Source organism: Clarias gariepinus, chromosome 10 (assembly GCF_024256425.1).
Source record: "Clarias gariepinus isolate MV-2021 ecotype Netherlands chromosome 10, CGAR_prim_01v2, whole genome shotgun sequence".
Classification (NCBI taxonomy): Eukaryota; Metazoa; Chordata; class Actinopteri; order Siluriformes; family Clariidae; genus Clarias; species Clarias gariepinus.
The window spans coordinates 30080191-30101400 of NC_071109.1; the positions used below are offsets into that span (position 1 = coordinate 30080191).

Consider the following 21210-nt stretch of genomic DNA (forward strand, 5'->3'; position numbering starts at 1 on the left):
AACACTGGGATACAGTAAGTGCATTAGTGTAGCAGGGGATTATATAGAGAAATAAAGGGAGTTTTTACTCTCGGACATGGGTTCTGTTATTCTCTACAATCAAAAGTCCCGGTTTGACTTGAACACAAACAAAACTTTCTAAATCTGATATCCCCACTTCAGCTATTTGGCTTAAATATTATTATAGTAAATTTCGCACATTTAGAACACAACATAAATATCGGCACCCCTATTAACACTGATACAAGCAATTCGTTTGTACATAAGAAGAGTCTGTATGTGATTTTCCCCCAAATTGTTGTTACAAAACTGGAACTGGAACTGGAGCCTCGACGAAATCCTAACATCAATGCCTGACCTTACTAACACTCTTGTAGCTGAATAAACATAAATTCTTCTGTGGAAAGCCTTCTCATTTCCTTCTCAAGCCATTTCAAACATAACACTACCAGTCAAAAGTTTGGACACACCTTCTAATTCCATGGCCTTCCCTGATTTTTTTTTTTTTTTTACTTTTTTCTACCCTGTAAAACAATGCTGAAGGCATCCAATATATATGTCAGGGGGGCTGGCTTGGTGGATGGATCCAGAAGCAGGTGCAGGAGCAGCACGCGAGTAGCTCCGGTCGAACACTGTAGGTGCGTGACTGAGTCGGCAGGTGCGCGCGCTCGGGGCCGTGAAATCCGTATACACGGAGTAAATGCAGGGGCGTGGCGGTGTGTCGTAGTCGGGAGAGCGTGAGCTTGGGTCTGGGCCGTGAAACCCGTCAGCGTAGCGTCAATGCCAAAACGTGAGGACATGCCGTGGTCGAGAGAGAGCGAGCGTGGGTCTGAGCCGTGAAATCCGTCAGCGTAGCGTCGATGCCGAGACGTGAGACTAAGCCGTAGTCGAGAAACGAAAGTGAAAGTCCGAAGCCGTTAAATCCAAGAGCAGTACAAAATCAGAATCGTGAGACAAAAGGCGAAATCGAAAAGACAGGCGAGGTTGGCAACGTGAAACTTACATGAACAAAAACGCGAGAAAACTGCGGCGAAACAACACACAATAATCCAGCGGCGAGGCAGCGCGCTGCGCTTCCTTATAAGCTGGGTGAAATCAGCGCCAGATGGGAAACCGGTGTGTCGGCGGGGCGGTCCGGGAGGGGCGATGACAGCGTGGGAAAGCATGACCACGTGATGAGAGCCTGACAGCGTGGGAAAGGAAATGTCAAATAAATGACACGGTCTTTGATCAGCGCGGAGCGCTGAGAGCGTGACAGTACCCCCCCTCTAACGAACGCCTCCAGGCGTTGCACGGGGTGCGTCGGGGAAGCGTCTGTAGAAGTCCGTGATCAGCGTTCGGTCCAAGATGAATCTGGCTGGGATCCAGCTTCTTTCCTCAGGGCCATAGCCCTCCCAGTCCACCAAAAACTGGACTCCTCTGCCTCGCCGGCGGGCCTTCAGAAGCTTTCTAACTGTGTAAGCCTCGCTGCCATCAATGATACGGGGAGGAGGATGAGGGTGGGTGGGTGGACTTAGTGGACAATTGATGACGCGTCGTAGCTGGGAAACGTGGAACGTAGGGTGGATCCGTCGCATGGACGAGGGGAGTAGGAGCCGAACTGCACATGGGTTGATTATCCTGGTGATGGTGAAGGGTCCGACGAAACGGGGGGAGAGCTTGCGTGAAAGGGTTCTCAAGGGAATGTCCTTAGTGGCGAGCATGACTCGGTCTCCTACCCGGTATCTGGGGGCCTTGGTGCGGTGGCGGTCTGCCTGTCTCTTATAAGAGGAGCGGGTTCGTAGCAGGGTGCGTCTAGCGCGTAGCCATGTTTGCTTGCAGCGGCGGACGAAGTGTTGGGCTGACGGGGTCTCCACCTCTAGTTCCTGGGCTGGGAAGAGTGGAGGTTGGTAGCCTAAGCAGCACTGGAACGGGGACAAGCCTGTCGACGAGGAGGGCAGAGAGTTGTGGGCATACTCAACCCAAGGGAGGAATTTGCTCCAGGTGGTCGAGTCCCGAGTTGTCATGCAGCGGAGGGAAACCTCTAGGGCTTGGTTCATCCGCTCGGTTTGTCCGTTGGACTGAGGATGGAATCCAGAGGATAGACTGGCAGTCGCCCCGACAAGTCTGCAGAACGCGCCCCAAAAGCGAGAGGTGAACTGAGGGCCCCGATCCGAGACGACGTCGGTGGGCAGACCATGGAGGCGAAACACGTGGAGGACTAACTGCTCCGCAGTCTCCTTGGCGGAGGGCAGCTTAGGGAGTGGGACGAGGTGCACTGACTTCGAGAAGCGATCTACTACAGTCATAATGCAGGTGTTGCCCTCGGATAGAGGCAGGCCAGTGACAAAGTCGACGGAGATGTGGGACCAAGGACGGCGGGGAATCGGTAGGGGTCTGAGAAGACCAGCAGTTGGTTGGTTGGGAACCTTAGCTCGGGCGCAGATGTCGCAGGCTGCCACGAATCTGGAGACGTCCCTTCCTAGCGTAGGCCACCAGAATCGCTGTTGGGTAACGACACGGGTCCGGGCGGCCCCTGGGTGGCAAGATAGACGGGAACCATGGGCCCATTCCAACACCTGAGAACGTAGACGGACGGGGACGAAGAGGCGATTCGGGGGAACATTGCTTGGGCCGGGCTCCAGGGTCAGGGCCTGCTGGACTTTGGTCTCGATGTCGAATCTTAAGGCTGCGATGAGACAGGAGGGAGGTAAAATGGTGTCGCATGGAATGGAGTCCTTAGAAGAGGGAAACTGGCGTGATAGGGCATCTGGCTTAACGTTCTTAGAGCCTGGTCGATAGGAAAGAACAAAGTTAAAACGTGAAAAGAATAACGACCATCGAGCTTGACGTGCGTTGAGTCTCTTGGCGGAACGAAGGTACTCGAGGTTCCTATGGTCTGTCCATACCAAAAATGGGAGCTCAGTTCCCTCTAGCCACTGTCTCCATTCCTCCAGAGCCAGCTTGATGGCCAAGAGTTCTCTGTCTCCCACGTCGTAATTCCTCTCGGCTGGGGATAGGCGACGGGAGTAGTATGCGCAAGGGTGCATTTTATTATCCTGGGCGGACCTCTGTGAGAGAATGCCGCCAACCCCGGTGTTGGAGGCGTCGACCTCCACCACGAACTGGCGCGAAGGGTCGGGGATAATGAGGATGGGAGCAGAGGTAAATCTCCTCTTGAGCTCGGCAAAAGCCTTCTCCGCCTCCGTGTTCCAATCGAAACGGGTCTTCGTGGAGGTCAGGGAGGTGAGTGGGGCGACGACAGAGCTATAACCCCGGATGAAGCGGCGGTAGAAGTTGGCGAAGCCCAGGAATCGTTGTAGGTCTTGTCGTGAGGTCGGAGTGGGCCAATTGGAGACTGCCTGGACCTTGGCTGGCTCCATCTTGATCCTGGAAGGGGAAATGACAAAGCCCAAGAAGGTGGTGGAGGATGTGTGAAACTCGCACTTCTCTGCTTTGACGTAGAGGTGGTTTTCCAAGAGCCTTTGTAGGACTTGACGGACATGACGTTGATGTTCCTCCAGGTCGTGGGAGAAAATTAAAATGTCGTCTAAGTAGACAAACACGAAGACATTAAGAAAGTCGCGCAGGACGTCGTTAACGAGGGATTGGAAGACGGCAGGGGCGTTGGTCAGGCCGAAGGGAACGACCAAGTATTCGTAATGTCCTGTGGGTGTGTTAAAGGCCGTCTTCCATTCGTCCCCCTCCCTGATACGGACCAGGTGATAAGCGTTCCGTAGATCAAGCTTGGTGAAGATGCCGGCCCCCTGGAGGAGTTCAAAGGCGGTGGTCATGAGAGGAAGTGGGTAGCGGTTCTTAACGGTGATCTCGTTGAGACCTCTATAATCGATACAGGGGCGTAGGGACCCATCTTTCTTCTTCACAAAGAAAAATCCTGCCCCTGCTGGAGAGGAGGACGGGCGGATGATTCCAGCGGCGAGGGCTTCAGTGATGTATGTGTCCATGACTCCTCTCTCTTGGTGGGTTAGGGAGTATAAGCGACCCTTCGGAGGTGATGATCCTGGGAAAAGGTCGATGGGGCAGTCATACGGTCGATGTGGTGGAAGCGACATGGCCCGGGTCTTGCTAAAGACCTGCTTGAGATCATGATAATCAGAGGGGACTATGGAGATATCCGGAGTCTCCTCAGGTTTGACTGGGGTGGGGAATGCGTGATGCGCGGAACGAAGGCATGAAGTGGCACAGGAGGGGCTCCAACCCGTAATGATCAGCCTGGTCCAGTCTATCTGGGGGCCATGGAGAGTTAACCAGGGGAGGCCCAGGACCAGGGCGGCATGAGATTTTCTTATGACAAAGAGACAGATCTCCTCAGAATGATTTCCTGATGACCTCAGAGTGAGCGGAAGCGTTCTCTCCGTGATGGACGGGAGGGAGCTCCCATCTAGGGCCTGGACTGCCAGAGAAGTGCTTAGGGGTGTGCAGGGAATCCTGAGAGCCTTGACTGCAGCAGCGCTGATCAGGTTCCGGTCGGAGCCGGAGTCCACGAGAGCCTGAATGGAGTGAGCTTGGCCGTTCACGATTAGCGTTACCGACAGCAGGGGGCGATGTTCTGGGAGTCTGTTGGGAGGAGCGCCCTCTAGGGCTCCCAGTCTGACTAGAGGGCGTTTCCTTTTACCGGGCAGTCTCTAAGAACGTGATCGGAACTACCGCAATAGAAACAGGCTCCTTCCAGGCGGCGGCGGCGCCTCTCCTGTTCGGAGATGCGGGTTCTGCCCAGCTGCATGGGCTCCTCCTGGTCGCTCTGAGATGGGAGAGAGGATGGGCGAGGTGATCTGGGAGGAGGTGATCTCCTAGCAGGGGGAGACCTCCGTGTAGGGCGTCTGGAACGAAGACGTGAGTCAATCCTCCCCGCAAGATCCATAAGTTCGTGAAGGTCTGAGGGAAGCTCACGGGCGACTAGTTCGTCCTTGAGTGCCTCTGACAACCCTTCCAGGAAGACGTCCGCCAGGGCTCTGTTGTTCCATCCACTCGAGGCGGCTAATGTCCTAAACTCAATAGCGTAGTCGTACGCAGAGCGTGATCCTTGGCGAAGGCGCAGTAGTCTGGTCCCGGCCTCCCTGCCGACGTGAGAGCGGTCAAAGACCCTCCTCATCTCTCCTGAAAAGCTCTCAAAGCTCTCACAGCATGAATCGCGGGCGTCCCAGAGGGCTGTACTCCACTCCCGGGCTCTTCCGGTGAGGAGCGTGATTACATAGGCCACCCGGGACCTTTCTGAAGAGAAGGTGGAGGCTTGTAGCTCAAAGATCAGTGAACATTGAGATAAGAACGATCTGCAGGTTCCCGGTTCCCCACCGTAGGTGGGAGGGGCTGGTAGGCGTGGCTCGCGTGGGGGCTCTGAGGTTACGACCTGAGCTGTGGGCGTCTGGAGATGCTGCACGCGGGCTGTGACATCAGCTAGCGTCTGCCTGGTGGTGACAAGCTCCTCTTGGTGTTTTCCAAGGAGCGCGCCTTGACTCTCCAGTGCCTGTCTCAGTCTGTCCAGACTCTGCTGGATCCATAATGTGGCTGGATTATTCTGTCAGGGGGGCTGGCTTGGTGGATGGATCCAGAAGCAGGTGCAGGAGCAGCACGCGAGTAGCTCCGGTCGAACACTGTGGGTGCGTGACTGAGTCGGCAGGTGCGCGCGCTCGGGGCCGTGAAATCCGTATACGCGGAGTAAATGCAGGGGCGTGGCGGTGTGTCGTAGTCGGGAGAGCGTGAGCTTGGGTCTGAGCCGTAAAATCCGTCAGCGTAGCGTCAATGCCAAAACGTGAGGACAAGCCGTGGTCGAGAGAGAGCGAGCGTGGGTCTGAGCCGTGAAATCCGTCAGCGTAGCGTCGATGCCGAGACGTGAGACTAAGCCGTAGTCGAGAAACGAAAGTGAAAGTCCGAAGCCGTTAAATCCAAGAGCAGTACAAAATCAGAATCGTGAGACAAAAGGCGAAATCGAAAAGACAGGCGAGGTTGGCAACGTGAAACTTACATGAACAAAAACGCGAGAAAACTGCGGCGAAACAACACACAATAATCCAGCGGCGAGGCAGCGCGCTGCGCTTCCTTATAAGCTGGGTGAAATCAGCGCCAGATGGGAAACCGGTGTGTCGGCGGGGCGGTCCGGGAGGGGCGATGACAGCGTGGGAAAGCATGACCACGTGATGAGAGCCTGACAGCGTGGGAAAGGAAATGTCAAATAAATGACACGGTCTTTGATCAGCGCGGAGCGCTGAGAACGTGACAATATATATATAATAAAATATATAATAATATATGTTCTCCTTTGAACAGTTGATACTTATAATAACAATAACAACGCCATCCCAATTTCTTCATAATACATTACATTAAATGATTTCAATTGAAGAAATGGGAACAATTTATTTGTTTATTATTATATATTATTATTTTACTGTGATAGGCTTGAACAGGAGATTGTTTATGTACCATCCTCAGCAGCGGCCTCATTTCCCCTCTCGTCTGTTCCAACCACTCAGCATTCAGCATCAGCAGGATAACTAATCACCACCTGATCATCTGGCATCATCTGCACCTGTCTCTCACTGGCTCATGTCTTAATTTAGATGGTTTTTATATTTAAATAATTCACAGGTCACTTAACAAACAAAAGAAACCCGCTGAAACTGCTTAGGTACTGGGACTGGCCTGAAAATGCATGCAAGTCCTTGAGGAAGCGTGGAGAACGAACCTTCAAAACGACATTAAAAATACATGAAAGTCTGGAGCTTTGGAAAGCAAATGTGATGAAATGAGTGAGGGGTCAAGACTGTAGTTCTTGTTTGCAAAATATCTATTTTTAAATTTGCCATTGCAAAATATTGGCGTCTAATCATATTTTTGGTGATGCTTAAGGCAAGTTTTTTTTTGTCTTTAGATTGTTGTTTAAAGCACGACACAACTTCTTTATAATCCTCAGTGTTAATTGTGTGTTTAAACTGATCAACCTGCTGCAATTGTAGAGTGTATAACTGTTTTATACCGACCTGCGTCCGGCCAGATTATTAAGAACAGCGAGATCCAGTTGTGTCAGTAACACAGCTCTGAACATCATCTTTAAACTCCACATTCGTTTGCTGCGTCAAATTGCATTCAGGATGTTTATGGGATTGTATCCACACCAATGGGAAATGCATTTATTTGTTAAACATTATGTTCTCTTTCTTTACAAATCCATCTACACATCCTTTACCCACATCCTAGGAGTAAACACTGGCAGTAGAAAGTGTTTCCGTTAGTGGCTTTGTGTGCTCTGTGTGTGCTCTGTGTGTGTGTGTGTGTGTGTATGTGTGCGCCCATGTGCCATGAGGCAGGATGACAAAGGCTTGAAACTCGACCCTGACAGGCCTAATTAATCTCAGGTTCCTGCACTGCTGAGAGATATGCACAGTCAGGGAGAGATGGAGGGATAGAAATGGAGGACAAAGAAAGAGACATGAGAGATGTTGTGTGGTTATATGAGGAAAAACTGCTTAAATATGGAGATATAGCAGCCTTGAGGATGTGCATGTTTGCTCAGAAGGGCATTATGTGTGTGTCAATAGGTTAGTCTGATAATACACAACTTGCATGATTTAAAAGAAAAAAATATAATATACATTTATTAAAGTTTATTTCATTACGTACAGTAACATAATACATAACGTAATACATAACCTATGTAGTTTATTGCAGAATAATTTAATAATTAATAGCAACATGATTTTGTTTTTATTTATTAATTTAAAAATAAAATATGTAATATTCTATATTATTTTTCTGTATATTATGTATTATGTAGAATGTTTCAACAATAAAAATTATATATATATATATATATATATATATATATATATATATATACAGTATATATATATATAATAATTTGTTGAGAAATATTTTTAATTAATAGTAACATACTTTTTTATACTTAATAAAATACTACAAAATAAAATATTAAATATTAAATATTGTATTGCAATAAATTAAAATTTCTACAATAAAAAATATATTTAGATATACATTAGTGTTGTTTATGTACAAGTTTATGTGTGAAGAAATATAAATCAACAGCAACATCATTTTTTTATTTTTGGTATGTTTTTTTTTATAAATTTATATTAATTCCTACAAAAATATTAAATATTCTATTGCATCAATTATATTTCAACAATAATATATATCGCAAAATAACATTCTTTTTATTTTTAAGAATACTGTCAGGGTTTTGTCAGAATATTGTCTTATTTTTATGAGAGTACCTACAGTAAGATCCTAAAGATGTAAATACAATTAAACAAATGCACAGTTAAAGGGGAAACTCAGTCTAAAAACATTCTCCGACGTTAGCCATCTAGCTAATTTAAGCTAAGCTCACTAATATGAAAGGCATTTATCTGAAGAAGTTGGAGACATTGTGCTTCATGGCTATTTGCTAAAGTCTGCTATTTGGTGCTTTTTCTTTAATTTGAGGTGTTTTAGATTGAGTTTTGTTTCTGTTTTCTGTTCTCAGGCTTCAGCAGAACGGCGCGTCCCTCGCGTTAGTCGTTGAGCAGCATGGCGTCCGATGCGAGTCACGTGTTGGAGGCTGCTTTGGAGCAAATGGACGACATCATCGCAGGTGAGAGCTAGCGCACCGGTTAGCCTTGTGCAAAAGTGACTTGTGAGCCAACAGTACATGATAGGGCCGATTTCTGGTGGGGTTTGGGCGGGAAATAAGGTTCTGGTCGCTGAAGAGTCATTGATGTGACCTTGAGGAAGACCTCAACTCCCCAGGAGGAACCCAAACATATGATGACAGAAACAAGGGAGAAACAATCAGATCAAGTGTTTACATGGCTAATATTTACATATTAAACGGATTATCTTGCTAGTTTGATTAGCTTACATTAGCTTAAACACTTCAGCGTCAAAACACTAAACAATACGCTGTAATACTGTATTCTCTGGCTGAATGATTTGGCCTGGGCATCAAGCATAAGCCCTGGGAATTAGCTGCGACTAATAGTTTGTGTAATTACCGGTTAGTAGGAGACTTGGGACATGGAGTGATACATATACTTTAACATCCATTGTTACCGTTAGTTTAATTGTCCAGTGTTACCGTCCATTATCAGCACTCGTGGAAGGCTTCTCGTCCAATCAGATTGCTTGATTGCTTGGTATAAGTTAATATAAAGTCCACTTCCGTTGACTTGAATTAGCTAGTTTGCTAGGTTTCAGTTTGTTTGTAAAATTAGCTGAGGGTTTGATTCCCGTGTTTGATTGGCACCCTGTCGATGCATCATGCCCTAAGTCTCCGGGGATAGGCTCCAGGCCCCCGCGACCCTAAATACGATAAAGCGATATATAGACGATAAGTAAGATAAATTAGCTGTCCATGTACGTTTTGTCTTTTTTTTTAATATTGCAATTTCATTACATTTCATTTCTTTTCAGCTCCCTTTTGTAATGCTGTTTGTGTAATTGTGTAATTCAGCTCGTCATGGTGGCTGGCTTCTCGAGACTTTGTTTGTTAACGGCTCGCGTCCTGTCTCCGAGTCACTAGAGATCAGCTTTGTTTTTTTTCTTTTCTCACAATCGTGCGATCGGATTCCTTCACAAATCATCTGATGTCTAGTTAAACAAAGATTGTAGAAATATTGCATTAAGTAGAAAAAAAAACACAAGTTTATGGTTTCATGCTGAAGAAAAGAGGATAATTGGCTTCTGGCTTTAAGAGGTAGCACAGCGTACGGCTTGTTTTCGTGTGTGTGTGTGCGCGAGCGTGTCCTCTAGCAAACTCAGCGGTTGTCAGCATGATTGAACTAATAGAGGACGAATGTTTAATGAAGGCAGTTGACAAGTGAGGACACCGGAGGAGAGACAGACAAAAGAGAAAGAGAAAGACGAGTGCGTTCGTTACTTGTCTCTACATACCGTAGACACAGAAAGAAAAGCCGAATCAGCAAGTGCGGGAAGCGTCTCCGAGTGTGTGAGAGCGCGAGTGTACAGTACGTATGGGAGGAATTACAGCGCTCTGTATGGAGCACGTGGCCGCTCAAGGTCGTCCCACAGCTGTTGCCATGACAAAAGAGCGGGTCTGTTTGCTTGTTGTTGAATGTCAGAAGGCATGACTGTGGAAGAGCGAACCTGCGACGGGAACACGGCATGACCGTAACGTCTGTACAGTGTGCATGCAAGGGGGCGACGCAGGTTATTCATGCAGAGTTGCAAATTAAAAGTTACATGGAGACTAACTTAGTTTTGCTCTGTGCTTTAAGGGCCAGATCATTTCCTTGGATGTTGGTTAGAAGTTCAATTCATAGTTATAATATGTTCATGTAATCAAATTCCAGCTCATGGAATGATCCTGCGTCCTCTCGCATGACAGACCTGGGATGATTCTGTAATTTAAGAAAAGAAAAAAATTACTGAATTATACAAAGTAAAAAAAAATTATAATGGGGTTGTTTTAATGGTTTTGAAACACCACCACCTGCTGGTTATAGGCAGAACTGCCATTCTTATTTTTGTAAAGCAGATCAAAGCAGAGAGAACGTTGAGATCAAAGCCAAATACATCCAAGTAAAATAATAATAATAATAATAATAATAACATTATTCGACAAATTAAAACAGCCTATACATTTTCATATAAGATTAAAATTCTTATATCAATCAGTTCCTTTAGGTTTTCATGCGAAGAGTCTTCAGATCAAACGACTTCTAGATTCTTACTTATGTCATAATTAGAGTTTTTAATTATATTTGAGAAAGACAAAACAGAGGCTGGAAAATGATTATTCATAACTGTGTCAAGTCAAACCGGGACTTTCAGGTGTAAAAACAGACATCAAGCACATTATGGTGATGAGACTCCTAGCAGGTGCAAACGGTTTTAAGTGCGTGAATGAGCCTTTGGGAGGAAACCGGAGTACCTGGAGGAAACCCACCAAGCACAGGTGAACATGCAAACTCCATGCACGCAGACCCGAGGCGGGAATCGAACCCGGACCCTGGCGGTGCAAGGCGAGAGTGCTAACCACTAAGTATAAACGAATACTTAAAAAGCAGATGTTTCGATTTCAGTGATCACTTCCTAGTCTTTGTTTACAGTCTACTATTTCAACAAAAATCCCACAGTGATAACGCACACCGGTTCTTTCCCACAATGCCTTGCTGTTTTCCTGTTTACATTTCCATCAACTACAATCTATTCGTTGTATCGTCTGACACGAGGAGATCCAGGAGGCGTCACGGCTCCCCGTGGTCTTGGACCTCGTATTGTCTCTGGCTCCTGTTAAGGGAACGATTGAGTCGCGGACGCTCTCGGTGGTGTGTTACTGTGGTTTTATGGCATCCAGATGTTTCACTAGCTTCACTCTATAGGATCCAGATGGAGGCAGTTGGAGATGAGGGAAGTGTTCGGTGCGGGAGATGAAACGTGGCTGTGTGTGTGTGTGTGTGTGTGAAGGGGTGTTAGGTTATACAGTGTAAAGCCAGTGATGTTGGTTTCTAGTAATTCTTTATCATACAATAATTATTCTGGTTATCTTACGGATTATGGGAGGACAATTAGCTCAGGTTGGCGTTTCCAGTCTGTCTTGAGTCTGGCGTGTCAGCTGTCCTCTGGCTTGCTGTCCTTTATCTTCCTTCTTTTCCTTTTCTCAAGTGTCTCACAAGCAAACAAAAAACTGACACCAGTCAAAGGATGTTAGAGTACAATCTAAGTTTTCCAATCAGATTCCCGTCGTCGGAGCCGAACTCGGCTGGAGCTCAAAGTATTTAAGATGCTTTTCCTGCTTAAGACGTTTGTAAAGAGGAGTTATTTTAATTCATAAAGACTCCCCTTCAGCTTGAAACATTCTTGCCATTCTCCTTTGATGTCTCTCACCAGTTAGGTCTATATAAAAGAGCCATGAACTGGTTCAAATAATGTGCATATTACAATCTACAATGCTGTGCAAAAGTCCTTACCATCAAGTTTATCATATTTTGCTTCCGATGAGCCAGATGTTCTTGTAGTTATAATGTAGGCTTGAGGAATAGCTGACCTATGAACCATTCAAACATAAATAATCATAATTTAAGGCATGAAACAGGTGCAGATGATGACAGCTGATCAGGTGATTAGTATACTGGTGATGCTAAATGCTGACTGGTTGGACCAGACGAGGGGGGAAATGAGGTCGCTGCAGAGGTTGTTCCATAAACAACCAATTTTTTAAATTGCATCGTTATGCATTTTGACGCCTGTTGCAGTAAAACATTTTCTAAAACCTGTTTCTTAAATTTTTCATGTAATTTCATTTAATGTAAAGAAATGGTGGGGCTCAAGAGGCTGTATGTATTAAAATATATGTTATTTCTCTCTGTCTCGATCTCACTGTAGGCTCGAAGGTGATGGTGGAGTTCACTAACGGTCTGCCGGATCTGGGTTCTCCGGTCAGCGCGGGTCCGCTGCAGGTATTACAGCTAGCGGAGGAGCTGCGTTTGGCCCTGGAGCTTCAGGATGGAAAGGGACGAGACACTCTGCGCTTACAGCTGCCCGGCTCCACCGCACAGACCCTGATGGAATGGCTGGACAAAGGCATGGTGAGTCCTAGCTTGGACACATTGGACCTCGGTTACATTTACAAGACCAAATACTGATGCAGGCTGTATGTGAGAAGTATTTTATAAGAGATGCATCAGTGTCATTTTGTATCATGTTTTATATTTAAAGAGTCGTAAAGGACGGTACCGGAGCAGATGCAGGTGCAAAATATCCGAGAAACACGCTCGGTTAAACACAGTTAGTAAATAAAGTGGAGGAGGTTAAACTACAAGCGGTGTTCAAGTCAAACCGGGACTTGTGGTGAATGAAGGCGTAAAGCGGATTGACATTTACAGCTGACGTCAAGCCACAGAACTGAGACAGTAGACGCTTAAAGCCGAAGTCAAACATTCACCTGATGCTTGAAAATCGACGGGTAACTTGTTGTCGACTTGCAGAAGAGTCACATTAACTCACATAAACTCTATTCCTACATCCCCCATACAGTCCCGACCTCGCTCCAAGGCATTTCCACATGTTTGAGCCATTAAATGGAGTTCCTGGGAGGCCAGTGTTTCAGAAGTGAAGCAGGCCGTTTGATCATGAGTCCGGTGTACTGAGAAAACCTTTTTTTTCTTTAGATTTTATCCAGGCACAATCAAAAGTCCAGGTTTGACTTGAACGCCCTTCGTAGTATCACAGAAATGCAGTCACGTTGAAAGGCTTGGTGCTTCATGAGAAGGGTGATGATTGATTGAATGATTCTTTGTGTGCATTTGGAGATATGGATGGAGCTGTACTTTAGAGCGGCCGTGTTCGTACAGAACTCCAGGTTCCGGCATGGAAAGTGGCGCCGGTTCTGGAAGAGACAGATCATTTTAATAGACTGCTGTTACGTGTATTGTCGTGAGACCCTAGAGTTCCTTATTTTCATGTTTCCGCAGAGCACACATCACAATCTGTTTCGTTTCCTGTCGTTAATCATGAAATCATGAAAAAATCTTTGTTGTTGTTTTTTTTTGTTTCATTTGTTCATTAGCGAGACAGAATGCGTACAGCGTACAAGTCACGTTGCACCATGTGCGATCAGATGTTGGGTAATGGAGCATTTCTACAAGTCATTTTGGTATCAGCCCCATCCTTCTTCAACAGGATTCATATAAATTCAGGACTACATATGAAAAATATATAAAAATGTAGTGGACTATAAATGATTATCACATCCTTCTTGGTTTGTTTCTGTGTTGTTTCTCTTCATGAGAGTCTCGAGCTGTGATCGCAGGATCATGGGTTTGTTCAGGCTGTTTTTTTTTTTTTTCTCGGCTGTGTGTTTAATGTGTTTAATCTGGACGTCTTTAACAGAAGTTGGATGCTCCTCCGAGATTCGGATAGGGGCTGTGCTTAACTTCCTGCCTCCTTCTTCTCCTTCTCGTCTTCTCGTCCCCTTTCCTTCTCTTCGCTCCCTTAAATTCTCTTGTCTCTCTCTCTCTCTCTCTCTCTCGTGTTCTGTCCTTGTTCAGCACCGTCCCCAAGGATTACCAGGTCTCACGGGTAAGTCCATGGCTGACATCCTAACGCAGGTTCGCATGGTGTAGAATTGAGGTTCATCGGCTGGCTCGTTTAGCTTTTCTTTCTTTTTTTTTGTTAGTTTCCATGTAGTGTCAGTTTTCCTTTCTTCTTTTTTTCCTTTTTGTATCGGGATTTTGTCGGTGGGATTTGGTGGTACTTGGATTTCAAATCCAGCCGGCTATGTTTATGTTTGTAAAACGCACTATGGTGGGCGGGGCTAATAAAAAAATGGAAACCAGGGAACCAATCAGAAAGCTATGTTTATAAAAGAGTCATCATATTATTATATGTTATTATTATATTATTATTATTATACTATAGTAACACTTAGGACATGTTTTCCAAAGTAAGTTATATTTTGGCTTTGATTGGACCAGCTGTATATTTTTGTGTTTTCATTGAGAAGCACTGTAGTAGGCGCTCCAAACACAACGTCACAAATACAGACCTCGAAACAATGCAATTTAAATCGTTATTTGGAGACGAATAACACTCATTCCTATAAAGCCACCATGTTTCATCAAGTTTCTAATCAGAGATTGTTGAGATCAAGTTCTGATCAGAGATTGAGGTGAAATATTATCATGATGTGCATCTTAGCTTCTAATATGGTGTTTGTGTTGCTCGCTGTTATGTATACAGTATGCGCATGTACTACCATCATCATGCCCCCTAGTGGTAAGCGTGCAGTATGCAGTGTTTCCCTCGCAGCGACTCGGGTTCAAGTCCCCCTCAGTCCATCCGTCTGGTATTAATTAGGTTTTTAAATCATTTCTTTTAACGTTCGAAATCGGCATGTGGTCAACGTTGCTCTGACGTTATTTCTAACATTTCTAACTTACAAAAACAACCCTAGTATGAACGTCGTCCAGACGTCTGTAACTTCACCACAACGTTGTGACACCCAGAGATTCCCGCTGTAAACAAAGAAAATCTAATAATTAAAAAATGTAAAAAAAACACTTATGTTTATGGTTAAGCTAAAAGTTGTCATAAGTGATATGATTAATATGAAGTCCCAAGTGTTGTAGACACAGTTGTACAGGTAGTTGCATTTTTTTGGTTTTACTCTGTGAGAGCGGATCTAGCTGTTAAAGGCAGAGACAGCCGCCCTTGTGATGCTAACACACAGATACTTACACACTGACACTCACTCACTCACACACACTCACACACACACACACACACACACACCCTCACTCACACACACTCACTCACACACACTCACTCACACTCAGCGTCCTCTCACCTAAACAGGAAATGACCAGACGAGAGAGCAGACGAAGACCAGAATAAACTTCAGACTGGCTCTCAACCTGCTCTCTTCTCCTCTCTTCTCTTCTCCTCTCTTCTCTTCTTTTCTCCTCTTTCTCTTCTCTCCTCTTCTCTTCTCCTCTTTCTCTTTCTCCCCTCTTTCTCTTCTCTCCTCTTTCTTTTCATTTTGTCTTCTGTTCGCCTCATTTCTCCTCTTCATGTCATCTCCATTTCTTTTCTGCTTATTTTCTCATTTCATTTCTCATTTTCTTCTCCTTTTTTTCTCTGTTCTTTTTCTCACTTAATTCTTTTCTGCTTATTTCCTCTTTTAATCTTTTTTCATAACTGTTCATTTTTCTTCCCGTTTTCTCTTTTTTTGATATTATCCCATTTTCTCTTTTCAGTCTCTTTCTCTTCTTCTCTTCATTTCATCTTGTTTTATCTTTTCTTATTTTCTCTATTTTCAATTTCTTGTCTGTTTACTTTTCTTAAGTTTTTTTCCAATTGATCTTTTTCTCTTTTCTTTTTTTGCTTTAAATTTTTTCTTCTCTTTTTCTCATTTTCTTCCTTTCTGCTTATTTTCTCTTTTCTTTTTTTAACACTTCCTTACCGTTTTCTCATTTTTTGTCTTTTCATTCTCTTCTTCTCTCAGTTTGTCCTCTCATCCCATTTTCGTCTGTTCTTATTTTTATTTTTTCTCATTTCTTTTATTTTTCTCACATTTTTTAAAATGTTTTCTTTGCTCTTTTCTTCTGTGGTACATTCTTTAGTACTCAAGCGGTCTCTTATAGACAGTAAGCTTCTAAAATAGGGATCCGTGTAGAACCCTTCAATGAGGCTAAAACCCCATAATTGTTAAAAACTGATTCAAACTCCTCACATTTTAAATCACTCTCAGGTTCTAGATGTTTGGGAATGAAATGTAATACTTTGTATCCTGTACCACTCATTCATCCAACGTGTGAATACGTACAGTACACTCCTGGAAGGAAAGGTTCTTCAGTGGTTCTTGGCCTTAAAGGGAAAAACTTCTTTCCGATGGAAAAGCACTTAAATGCTCTTTCGGGTTTTACACAGAAACGACAATGACAGAAATATAATGAAAGTTTATTAAATAAAATAAAGTTTATTCCTTTTATCTTCACTGTTGACTTGCCGTGTTTATCCCAGAACCTCGTGCTCCTGATTGGTCCATCCTTAAACTATGGGGGAGAAATAAGACCATGGAATGTTTCCTGTGGTTGGCACGGTAGTGGTGTGGTGGTTAGCACGGTGGCCTCGCTCCCCGCACCCTGCCCACTGAGTTTACATGCTCTTTCAGTGGATGGTGGGTTTCCTCAGGGTCTTCTGGTTTCCTCCCACAGCCTATTTGACATATTAGGCAAATTAGAGTAACTGGCATTCCCAATTTACGCATAGTGTGTGACTAAGTGTGTGTGTGTGTGTGTGTGTGTGTGTATGCTCGTGCTTGTGATGTACTTCCAAGGTGCGCCCCTTGCTAGTGCCCCTAGTCTCCTGGGAAAGGCTCCAGACCCCCCACAACCCCGTACACAGGATACCCAGCATAGAGGATGAATGCCGGAGTGTTTCCTGTGTGTATTTCGTAGGGCAGTTTGGTGACGGAGTGGTTTGGGTGCGAAACACAGGAATGGGAGTAATTTCTGTTTGTTGATGCCGAGATTGCGAGGCGGGGTGTCCTCTCCAGGAAGCGAGAGATTCACTGTAATCGCTAGCAGTCTGTAGAGACGGTGGCGTAATGGTGGTGACTTTAAGTTTGCATGTGTGTATCTGAATGTGTTTTTTGTTTTTTTTTGTGGCTCGTCCTGTTTCGTTTCAGACTTACATTGTGATTTTAATTTAATTACTAGAGCCGTGTGACAACGAGGGGAAACCCAGGTCGAAAGAGAGAGATAGAGAAAGAGAGATAGAGAGAGATAGAGAAAGAGAGAGAGAGAGTAAAACTGCAAGCGTGAAACTTTATACTCTGTTTTTACAGCTGTGAGAAAGTGTTGCGTGTTAAAATCAGGCGTGTGTAAGTGCTGGAGCTCTCTCTCTCTCCCTCTCTCTCTCTCTCTCTCTCTCTCTCTCTCTCACACACACACACAAGCAGTTTTGCGTGATTAACAGCAGACATGAGGACCCGGGTAGACAGTGGTCTCTGTAGCATATCAGGAGCTCGAGGCTCCAGAGGCTGGAATAAAGAGGAGGAGGAGGAAGAGGAGGAGGAGGAGGATAAGGAGGAGGAGGGGGAGGAGGGAGCTCCATAAAGCAGGCAGCAGAAGCACTGTGAAGCCCCGTAGTGAGCCCTCCGACCCTTAGTGTGCCGCGTCTTCTCTCTCTCTCTCTCTCTCACACACACACACACACATGCACATACACACAGATGAGCAGACATGGGCCTTCAACATGGAGCAGGATATTGACTTCTACAGACACTTCTCATGGCTTAAAAAGGTAAGAGTTTGTGCTTAAGGCTTGGCCGCTTTCTGATTTGCTTTGTTTTTTTTTTTTCAAAATGTTAGAATAATCAAGTACCCTCGGCGTTTAATTATTATTAACCGAACCGATCATTCTTGTGCTGCACGAGGTGAAGCAACTCCTTGAGAATGTCAGTCCAGACATCAGGATCCGGAGTCACGCTCAGCGTCACGTCTCCACATACCAGATGTTGTTTCCTAAAGACTCCGGCAATGATAAAAGACAGCATCTGAAACTTAATTATAGTCCGAGGCACAATGTGTGTGAGGTGCCGCGCTGTCGGGTGATTAGTCCCGAAAACAAAATGCTATTCTGCATCCCTTATATCGTTTCATCACAAGCTGTTTTTCTTTCCCCGGAATTTTGCTAAAACTGTAAGAGCACACGACACTTACGAGTTATTATCAAGAAGGGCGTTCAAGTCAAACAGGGACTTTTGATTGTGCAGGACAGACTGTACAAGGGATGTGGAAATAACTCCCAGGCGAGTTCCTGTAACGTGCAAGTGGTGTCGGTGAATGATTGCGTGTTAAGTTCACACAGACAGATGCGTCTCTTACGCAAGTTGTCCACAAGTTTTCCGTAGATTTTCGAGGCTCAGGTGTTCCACTTGCTCTTCGAAGTTTTCTGAAAATATCGATACATTTTACGCCTTAATTCACAAGAAATTTCATGGTTTGACTTGTGTGTATACTGATCAGCCATGACACTCACACTCTCTCTCTCGCTCTCGCGCTCTCTCTCTCTCTCAGTGAATAACACTGATCACAAACTATACATCAATAAACTGGTGACAGGTTCACGGGCACCCAAGTCTCACCCATGCCCATGGAGGGGTCCAAAGACCACAGAAAAGCCGCATTCTGACCCACAGCACCCAAAGGATCCAGTTTCAGAGTCATGGCCTGAGGGTTCTTAGTAGTACAGTGTTTGGTGTTGTGTATGGACACACTTAACTCCATGGTCGTTCCTGATTTTTATTTCTTTCTACACGGCAAAACAACGCTTAAGGCGTCAAAATATGCAATAATCTTCTTTGAACAGTTGATGTTGAGATGAATCTGCTACAGTAGTTAAAGCCATCATAAGGAGACAAGGGTTGCTCAGACGGATAAGGCTGTGGGTTACTGGATTACTGATCAGAAGATCAGAGGTTCGAGGTTCAGTACCACCAAGTTGCCGCTGTTGAGCCCTTGAGCGAGGTTCTTAACCCTATCTGCTCCAGGGGTACTGTTGATCCTGCTTCCTAAGTAGGACATGTGAAACAATCATTTCCTTAATCTGTAAGGTATATTTGACAAATAATTTATTATTATTATAACGGCTCTAATCTAAGGTTTGTTAATTGGTGATTTCTGAGGGTGGTAACTCTGGATGAACTTCTCCTCTGCAGCAGAGGTCAGTTTTGTTCTTGCTTTCCTGGGAAGATCTTCATGAGACACGGTTTCATCATGGAGCTTGATGGGTTTTGCAAATGCACTTGTGACAATACTGTTCTTGTGAGATCTGTTCCAGAACAGCTGAGCTTTTTCATTCCAGACTGTAGAAAATTTTGACATTCCCCACTAACATGCTGTTCATCAAGGAAGTGATTCATCTTCAAACTAGCACCGTAACTACTGTAGCTCTGTCTTTTCATCTATTTTTTTTATAAATAATTATGTCAATCCACGTAAACAAGTCTCACTCAGATGAAAAACCCGAGCCAGCATGAGATGTTAATTTTGCACGATGTTAAATCCGAGCTTCCTGTACTTGCTGCCAAAATGATGCTCATAGCTCCAGGGCCGAACTCAAGCAGCCGACATCACTGTTATAACCGACTGTATTTGGTGTAAGTGGAAGCATTGCGATCATTTAATCGTTTGTTGAGCAGTTCCGGTTAAAACCACTCTCAGCGAGTTCATTATTACCCTTAAAGCAGTGTTGTTGTTTTTTACTTTAATAAGAGCTGGCCATTATTTTTGTTTATGTGCACAGGAAAGGAGGTTAAAACCTCTCAGAAGTTCATTTGAATGTGGCATGCAAACGCATGGCAAATGGTTCCCTTTTTTTTATGCGCTCAGGTCTCCTGGTCGTACTCGGGCTGCTTTAAACAATACTGACGGGGTAAGTCATCTGGACCGTTGACCTGAGAGAACATTTCCTGTTGAGTCGCCTCTAGAAAGCAAAAAAAAAAATAATAAAGTATGTGGGGACTAATAATCTGTAAAACAATTGCATGTTGGATCAGTGTCTCGTGCAAAAACTCTCCTATGCATGCTTTTAACATCAGCGTCAGGCTGTATACAGTACAGCGGCCTTATGGAGGGAATAAAACCTTTTCAGTGCAATGCTGTTAAATAAAAATAATCAATCATGTGATAATACTTTTACCGCTCCGGAGTGTCTTGTTTTCCAATAACGGCATGTAATTAAAGGTTTTAATCCCAGAATTTTGTCAACAGTTATGCAGCAGACATTGCAACCCCTTAAGGATAAAAGGAAAACAGATATAGATAGCAAAGCCTTCATATTTATATATTTGTTGTTTAATAACGTTTTAAATGTTTCATATGGAGCCGTATAAGTTACGTACAGTAAATGAGCTGTTTCCATGGAAACAAAGACGTACAGTATTAAAATGACAGCATTGTTGTCTGTGCAGTTATCGAAAAACAATAATGCACACCTTCCGGCCAATCAGATTTGAGAATTCAATTACACTTTGGTTAAAATAAAAAAATAAAAATTCTAATCAAAGTATTTACAACCGGCTTAGTGATTTTAAATGGTCAGCTATACAGTAAAGTTTTGTTCATATTAGTTATACTGTTTCGTACTCCACATCAACATGTCTGCATGACATTGCTAAATAACTTGTTTTTTTTAGCATTTCACATTCTCTGTTGCGGTTGTCAAGTTTACAACATGTTGTGGTTGGGAGGAAACGAGGATATAATGAGATCTGGCAGCAGGGTGCACTGTTACACCCACATGAGCACAACATACTGTAACATCCAACTGTAGCACCCAAGCATTAGGTTCTTATGGAAACAATGTGTAATTATATGTCGAACCACGATCAGCAGTGGCCTGTAAAAGTGCCGTGTAAAGGAGCTGCATGGCTGTCGTAACCGGGAGGGGTTCATTACAACATACACCATCAGCTCCGTCATGCATTCTTGGACCGTGGCATAATAATCATGTCCTGAGTTGAGATTTTGGGGGAAATTCCAGGGCTTGTGAGGGGGGGATGCCTCAAAAGGAAATGTCTCTCTGTCTGTACACATGCACACACAGACACACACACTAAGACACACAATCTCTGTTTCTTGGTAGACAATAAACTACATTCCAGGTCTAAGCATACCATCTCCAAGTCCAGTTTGTGCATGCAACAGGAAATGTAGTTCTTAGATCAACTTATTACTTCTTAATCAT

General features: G+C 44.5%; 1 protein-coding gene across 7 annotated transcripts in view; it reads left to right on the forward strand.

Annotated features, from left to right (window-relative positions):
* The window catches only part of ppfibp2b (PPFIA binding protein 2b), a 77936-nt gene that overhangs the window by 14273 nt on the left and 42453 nt on the right, over positions 1-21210 (forward strand). For 6 of the 7 annotated variants that reach the window (XM_053506502.1, XM_053506503.1, XM_053506505.1 and 3 more), the window contains exons 2-3: positions 8483-8590; positions 12343-12545. In XM_053506502.1, the coding sequence (XP_053362477.1) occupies positions 8527-8590; positions 12343-12545 (267 nt within the window). In that variant the 5' untranslated portion in view covers positions 8483-8526. Of the gene's footprint in view, positions 1-8482; positions 8591-12342; positions 12546-17529; positions 17764-21210 lie in introns of those variants that run through there. The other variant, XM_053506504.1, reaches the window with a different exon arrangement.